The sequence below is a fragment of the Dipodomys ordii genome, unplaced genomic scaffold (genome assembly GCF_000151885.1).
Source record: "Dipodomys ordii isolate 6190 unplaced genomic scaffold, Dord_2.0 Scaffold9, whole genome shotgun sequence".
Taxonomy (NCBI): domain Eukaryota; kingdom Metazoa; phylum Chordata; class Mammalia; order Rodentia; family Heteromyidae; genus Dipodomys; species Dipodomys ordii.
This window is the reverse complement of record NW_012267225.1, coordinates 13595570-13603726: the sequence shown is the minus strand read 5'-3', so window position 1 is coordinate 13603726 and position 8157 is coordinate 13595570. Positions and strand designations below refer to the sequence as shown.

At 37.0% G+C, this 8157-nt stretch overlaps 1 protein-coding gene across 1 annotated transcript in view; it reads left to right on the top strand.

Moving 5' to 3' along the window:
• The window catches only part of Prkdc (protein kinase, DNA-activated, catalytic polypeptide), a 195355-nt gene that overhangs the window by 48231 nt on the left and 138967 nt on the right, over positions 1-8157 (top strand). Inside the window, exons 11-18 of the mRNA XM_013009243.1 lie at positions 765-911; positions 1516-1680; positions 2547-2715; positions 3827-3876; positions 4792-4917; positions 6831-6983; positions 7278-7393; positions 7800-7959. Coding sequence (XP_012864697.1) covers positions 765-911; positions 1516-1680; positions 2547-2715; positions 3827-3876; positions 4792-4917; positions 6831-6983; positions 7278-7393; positions 7800-7959 — 1086 coding nt within the window. The remainder of the gene's footprint in view (positions 1-764; positions 912-1515; positions 1681-2546; positions 2716-3826; positions 3877-4791; positions 4918-6830; positions 6984-7277; positions 7394-7799; positions 7960-8157) is intronic.

Here is an 8157-nt window from a genome sequence, read left to right as displayed (position 1 = left end):
ATACCAGATTAGGGGCTGGGAAGGTGGCTCAGTGGTAGAGCGCTTGCCTTGCATGCCTGAGGCCCTGGGTTCAATTCCTCAGCACCACATAAGCAGATTAGGGGCTGGGAAGGTGGCTCAGTGGTAGAGCGCTTGCCTTGCATGCCTGAGGCCCTGGGTTCAATTCCTCAGCACCACATAAGCAAAAAATACCAGATTAGCTTGGCTTCAGTGGCTCATGCCTATAATCTTTGCTACTCTGGAGGCTGAGATCTGAGATTTGTGGTTTGAAGTTAGTCTATTCTGGGCAGACAAATCCTCAGTACTCTTATTTCCAATTAACCAACAAAAATCCAGAAGTGGAGGTGTGCCTCAAATGGTGGGGCACCAGCTGTGAGTCAAAAAATGATTGAGGCAGGCACCAGTATCTCATATCTGTGATCCTTGCTACTGAATAGGCTGAAATATGAGCTCAAAGCAAGCCCACACAAGCTCAAGTACAGTGTCCAGGCCCTGAGTTCAAGCCCCAGGACACACACACACACACACACATACACACTCTCTCTCTCTCTCTCTGTCTCTCTCTGTCTCTCTCTGTCTCTCTCTCTCTGTCTCTCTCTCTCTGTCTCTCTCTCTCTCTTTCTCTAAGTCCCTGCTGGAGTTTAAGCCCCAGTATTAACACATAGGAAGTAAAAGTATCCAAATAATTCTAGTTCAACAATTTGTATAACTGTTTTTTTTTTGGTCGTAAAATTTTCTAAAGAATAAATACTGTGCAATTTCAGGTTTCTTCTATGGTGGCAAAAGATGCAGAGGTGCATAAGAGTATGCTGCAGTACTTTATGGATCAGTTCTATGGAATCATTAGAAACATGGATTCAAACAACAAAGAGTTATCCATTGCTATTCGTGGATATGGACTATTTGCGGGAGTATGACTTGTTAATTTATGTTTTGAATTTTAGTTAGTGTTTAAAGGGATATAGTACTTTCTTAAAAAAGCAAATAGTATGACGTTCTTGTGGTGCTGTTATCATTTTACTAAACATCATGATAAACAGTGAATGTTTTAAATGTGCATGATGTACTAGAACTCTTGGTACATAGCATTTCAAATCCTTATAATTCTTATGCAAGCTGAGTTTTTATTGTGTCTTACACATCAGGATACTAGGTAACTTGCTAAATATACATCAGTTGATAGAAAAAGGACCTAAATCTGAGCTGCATATTGTGGTTCATGCCTATAATCCCAGTGCTCTAGAGGCTAAGGCAAGAGGATTGACAGTTTGAGGCTAGCCTGGGTTACATAACAAATTCCAGGCTGACCTGAGCCTTTTGAGATATATACTTCATTTGTGATTATAGATTACAATAAACATTTTTAGAAGATAGTAATATTTTATATACAATAAAATAAGCAAGGAAATAGCTTGCTGATTTAGTTTAAAAATCACATGGCTTAGCACTCCACTTTGTTATCTTTGTTTTAACATTGATAAGGTCAGTGAAGACTTCATTTTATCTTTCCTAAAGCCTTGCAAGGTTATAAATGCAAAAGATGTTGACTTCATGTATGTGGAGCTCATTCAGCGCTGCAAGCAGATGTTCCTCACCCAGACAGAAACTACTGATGACCACGTTTATCAGATGCCCACTTTTCTCCAGTCTATTGCAAGCGTCTTGCTCTACCTTGACACGGTAAGTGAAATAGATAAAACTGAGAACAGTTTAAAGTATTTTATCACATTTCCTTTAGTAACTTGATGGAATCATATGATGGGTTTAGTGTAAGCACCACTGTGGTCAAATGATACTTTAAATTAGTATTTCATGTCAGTGGAATTATCATCATGAAACTTGATAGTTTAAAAAGTTATCTTTAGCGGGTGCTGGTGGCTCATGCCTGTAATCCTATCTACTCAGGAGGCTGAGATCTGAGGATCTCGGTTCAAAGCCAGCCTGAGCAGGAGAGACCATGAGACTCTTATCTCCAATAAACCACCAGAAAATGGGAAGTGGTGCTGTAGCTCAAGTGGTAGAGTGCTTGCCTTGAGCTGAAGAGTTGAGGGACAGCGCCCAGGCCCAGAGTTCAAGCCCCACGACCGACCAAAAAAAAAAAAAAAGTTATCTTTAAAATGTTATACAAAGAGTTTCAATTCAGTATGTTCATTTACATGTACAATGCATCTTAAGCAGTAATACCTCTTTAATAATTCACCCTTCACCCTTCTACCAATCCCGTCTCCACTCATTTCCTCAAAAACTTGTGTTTTTTTTTTTTTTGTCCAGAGCAGGGGAAAAAAATTGTTACTCTGTCTTACTAAAACATAAAGAATTGCTACATAGGATAGGATTATACTTTAAATATTATTCATACTGTTGTACTCTGATTTTTTTTCAGGGGTTAGTGTTCATAATAATATTAAGATTTGCGAATTAGATAAGCCAGGTTTTTATTTGTCTAATATGCATCTAATTCAGTAGTAACTACTTTGTATACAATTTGTATTATTCCTGTATTTATTTTCTCCTCTAACTTTTAGTGTCTTCTCTCTTTCTGATAGGTTCCTGAGGTATATACTCCAGTTCTGGAACATCTGATGGTGGCACAGATAGATAATTTTCCACAATATAGTCCAAAAATGCAGTCGTTATGCTGTAAAGCCATAGTGAAAGTTTTCCTAGCCTTAGCAGAAAAAGGACCAGTTCTCTGGAATTGCATTAGTACTGTGGGTGAGTGTTCATTTATGATAATGAGTGATGAAAATTTAAAGTGGATATAAATAAAGAAAATCTGCTTGCCAGTTTTTTTTTTTTTTTTTGCCAGTCCTGGGGCTTGAACTCAGGGCTTGGGTGCTGTCCCAAAGCTTCATTTGCTCAAGGCTAGCACTCTACCACTTGAGCTACAGTGCCACTTCCAGATTTTTGTGTGTATGTGGTACTGAGGAAGTGAACCCAAGGCTTTATACATGCTAGGCAAGCACTCTATCACTGAGCCACCTTCCCAGCCCTGCTTACCAGTTTTTAAAAATTTATTTATTTTTTTAAAATTATATCTTTAGTGCTTTTTATGGAACATCTAAAATTCTGGTGAACCAAATCTTTTGTTTCTCTTTTCATATCCTTAGCTTTTAAATCTTTTTAAAATTAAATTTATTTATTTTTATTTTGCTATTGTTATATAAAGGTGATATACAGAGGGATTACAGTTACATAAGTCAGGTAAAGCTTTTTTTTTGGTGGGGGGGGAGTGGTCCAGTCCTGGGCCTGAACTCTGGGCCTGGGCGCTGTCCCTCAGCTCTTTAGCTCAAGGCTAGCGTTCTACCACTTGAGCCACAGCACCACTTCTGGCTTTTTTCTGTTTGCTTATGTGGTGCTGAGGAATCGAACCCAGGGCCTCATGCATGCAAGGCAAGCGCTCTACCACTGAGCCACCTTCCCAGCCCCAGGTAAAGCTTTTATTATTTTTTTTGTCTGCCATGGGGCTTGAACTCTGGGCCTGGGCCCTGTCCCTGGGCTCTTCAGCTCAAGGAAGCACTCTACCACTTGAGCCACAGCACACTTCTGTTTTTTTGGTGGTTAATTGGAGATAAGAGTCTCATAGACTTTCTTGCCTGGGCTGGCTTTGAACCACAATCCTCAGATCTCAGCTTCCTGAGTAGCTAGGATTACAGGTGTGAGCCACCAACACCAGGCTAGGTAAAGCTTTTAAATTTTAAAATAGTTTAAAATTTAAAAACTGGAGGTGTTAAAAAAGTTTGGAATAGGTAAAATGATAATGGTAGTTGTTTGAATTAAGTAATGGTTTTTACTTTTTTTCATTCTTTGTTTTTCTTTTCTCTAGTGCATCAGGGTTTAATCAGAATATGCTCTAAACCAGTGCTCTTTCAAAAGGTAAGTTCTGAATCTAGCAATTCAAAAATTAATTAGGTAGTTCTGTAAGCTAGAAATGTTGCTAAGGTTTTTACTTATAAAAATGGCCTTTATGGGGCTGGGAAGGTGGCTCAGTGGTAGAGCACTTGCCTTGCATGCCTGAGGCCCTGGGTTCAATTCCTCAGCACCACATAAGCAAAAAGAAAAAAGCCAGAAGTGGTGCTGTGGCTCAAGTGGTAGAGCGCTAGCCTTGAGCTGAAGAGCTGAGGGATAGCGCCCAGGCCCAGAGTACACACCCCACGTCCAGACCCCCCACCAAAAAAAATGGCCTTTAGTTATAAAAATGACCTTTCTCAGTTATTACCCATGGCTTTGTGTGTGTGTATGTGTGTGTGTGTGTGTGTGTGTGTGTATGTGTTTTCTTTTACAGTACTAGGGATTTCAACTCAAGGCCTTGTGATTGCTAGGCAGAGCCCTACTACTTGAACCATGTTCATAGCTCATGTCTTACATTTTGAAGTGTGCATACCTTTATTTTGTTAGATAATACACTTCTATGATATTAAAATATTCTGAAGCATGTTATTGTTAACTAAACTAGGAGAAAGTACATGTATATGTATTATGAGAGGCATAGTTTAGAAGTTACAGTAAACAGGATTAATGGGAGATTGAATAGTATAAAAAAGAGATGAAGGATTTGTAGCTAATCTGATAGATACTGTGTCAAAATACTTGTTGGTTTTAGTCACAGAAGAATTTTCCCTTTTCAGCTTTTTGTTTTAAAAAAATTATGTGTTCATAAAAACTGTCTTCTTGATTTTTGTACAGTCTCCTACTAGTTGTTCTTTTAGTTTTAGAAAATTCTGAATGTGTGCGGCGCAACTGCTTTTGTGAGCTCACAAGTCATTATTGGTAAATTGTCTTCCTGGCCAGGGTACTGAGTCTGAATCTGAAGACCTTCGTGCCTCGGGGGAGGTTAGAACTGGCAAATGGAAGGTGCCCACGTACAAGGACTATGTGGATCTTTTTAGACATCTCTTGAGCTGTGACCAGATGATGGTAAAATTTATTATTTGAAAGTCATTAAAAATTCTTCAGTTCCAATCTTATTAAGAAACTCCATAGTTATTGTGTCTTATGTATTTCACAATTATGTTTTACCAACTTGCACAGTTCTGTTTAAAAACATACCTCAATTAAAAATTAAGACAATGTTAAGAGAGTTGAGGGAATCAAAAGAAACAAATATAGAGAGCATTTAAAATTATTTATTGTAGCTGAATCCTCAGTTTAGTTTTATGTAGCAAAGTAGTACAGCAGATGTACTATTCTTTCCAAGTCAGGCCTTTTAGGCTACAGCTTAACAGTATTATCTACAGAGAAGAGCTATTCTCTTTTTTGTGATGTTAGGGATTGAACCCAATGCCTATGAATTCGAAAAACATGCTCTACTTCTTAGCCACACCCTCAATTGTGTTTTTTGCTGAAGGACAAATTTAGTTGGCTTAATATGTATGAGGGATTGGTACACAGCTATTGTATAGTTTATATTAGAATAGTGCCTCCTAGTGCATTTCTAGATGATAGATCTTTAGTTTGCTGGTGGCTAGTATTTTAATACACTTTTTGATGAAGTATTAATAGTGAAAGAAAAGTTTTTTAGTAACTGATTTCTATCTTGTCAAAAATTTTTTTTTCTTACAGTAGAATTGGGAGTTTGAATTATGGGCCTCTTACTTGCAGGCACTTAATTGCTTGAACCACATCCCTAACCCAAACAGCTTATCTTTTAAAGAAAAATGTTAGATTATGTGCCTGTAGTGGTAACTGTAACCTGGGCAGTGACTGGATACTGGAGCCAAAGAAAATTAGAAAAAAATGGAGATGTAGACAGCTAGAGAGATAGTGGGCACCAGGGGTCCAAGACACACAGGCACTTTGGGCCCACAAGCAATCATATTTATTTGAGTTCACACAGAGAAGATTACTATGGATACATGTAAAAAATAAAACATCTATATTAATATTATAATCAGAGCCAAAACAGTTTTGTTTTCCTTATGAGCCAAAACAGAGTTTGTGAGAGACATTGTTTCCCTTATTCTTTTAAGACAGGAGACCACAGCCCAGGGAAAGTACAGATATTAAGTCCACCTTATCTAACCCCCTCCCCTCTTCCCCCTCCCAGGTTAAGCTGTCAGCTTTTTATTTCTGCCTTCAAGGTCTCTAGCACCCAAGGTCCAGCTTCCAGTCTTTCCTGCACTAAGGAAGGAAGGCAGCATTCTAGACTTTTAACCCTCTCCAAAGCTGTTTCAACCCTTCCATGGCCAGCTCCCAGTGTTCCAAGTGCTGTTGAAGCCATGTTCCAGCCTCTTAAACCTTTTCCAGGTTTCACAGCCAACTCAGCTTCAGAGATGCCTACAGTGTATTTATTATATATTTAAATATTTATTATGTATATTATTATATAATTATATATTTCCTTTTTTAATGTTTAAAAATATCATCTTTTAAGCTTATATTACTTATTAGGGGGCTATTTCATTCATAAATATAAAAATATTCTGAGCCTGGATATATATTTACATATATGTACTTGTATGTTCATATATTTACACACATACATGCATACATGTGTGTATATGTATGTCATACATATGTGGGCTTAAGTATGCACACACAAATATTTGGGGGTAAATGCTTGGACAAGAGGTGGCCTCGATCTTCTTTTTTATTATATGCGGAGTATTTGTTACAAAATTAGGCTCTGAGTCATACTGTTTGAATAAAAAGATACTATCACATTATTTGGAAAGTATTTAAGTTTGGAGCTTGAAAATTCCAAGTATATCTGCTACAGTTTGGATATAATACCTCAGTATACATATGCCTCTCCGTATATCTTATTGACTATAATATTTATATTAATACTTTCTATACAAGATTTTGATGTTTTACATTTTTCTTTAAAGGATTTCATTTTAGTAGATGAAACATTTCTCTTTGTGAATTCATCTCTTCAAAGTCTGAACCGTTTACTCTATGATGAATTTGTAAAATCAGTTTTGAAGATCGTGGAGAAATTGGATCTTACATTAGAAAAACAGACTCTTGGTGAACAAGAGGTTAGAAGTTTTTATTGATCATAATTTTATATCATTTTTATGCTAGCTGTCTTTGCATGTAAAATAATAGTACATCCTCAGGAGATTGGGGGAAATTGCTTTCTTCAGTTAAAGGAGTAATTATGTTTCTTCAAGTTTATTGTTCTTCCTGAAGTGTCAGTTCTTGAGGATTCATCTCTATCTTACTTTTGCCTTCTTTCCTCATAATATCTAATATAGATTGAGGAGTCAGTTGGAAAGTTTTTGAATGAGGTTTGTTTGAATGGTATAATTTTGGTTTAATTAATTTTTCAGGATGGAACTGAAGCTGCTGGTATTTGGGTGATCCCTACCTCAGATCCAGCTGCTAACTTGCATCCCGCTAAACCTAAAGATTTTTTAGCTTTCATTAACCTGGTGGAGTTTTGCAGGTATTTTATAAAATTTTAATTTTTAATTGATTAATTTTAGCTGTAATAAAGGAAACACCTTATATGAATTTAAGAAATGAGGTAATAAAAACTTAAAACATAAAATCATATAGATCTTTGAAATATGGGCATACAAGCCAATGTGGAGCCCTGAGTTCAAACCCCAATATTGCCTTATTCCCTTTCCCTTGTATGTGTGTGTGTATGCGTGTGTGTGTGTGTATGTGTGTGTGTGTCTCAGGTAGGATGAAAAGGAAGATGTACATTCTTAAAATTGTTAGCATACCTAAAAATGTTATAGGATAAAATTGTAGTACATACTTTTAATGTTTCTTATAAATTTAAATCTAATTCAAAATGAGTAGGACAGAAATTTCTGCTTCAAACATTTAATTTGTTTTTACAGAGAGATCCTCCCTGAGAAGCAAGTAAGATATTTTGAACCATGGGTGTATTCTTTTTCATATGAGTTAATTTCACAGTCTACACGGTTACCACTTATCAGTGGTTTCTACAAGTTGCTTTCTGTTGCAGTGAGAAATGCCAAAAAAATAAAATACTTTGAGGTAAGTCTTTTTTGAGTAAAATTGTTGTTTATTTTATTTTATTGTAGAGATGCTGTACAGAGGGGTTACAGTTGCATGAGTAAGGCAATGAGTACATTACTTGTTGATCATTGTTACCCCTTCCCTTATTGTTGTCCCACTATCCCTTCCCTCCCTGCCCCCCATTCTTACCTCATCTACCTCATTCCCCCCCCCCCC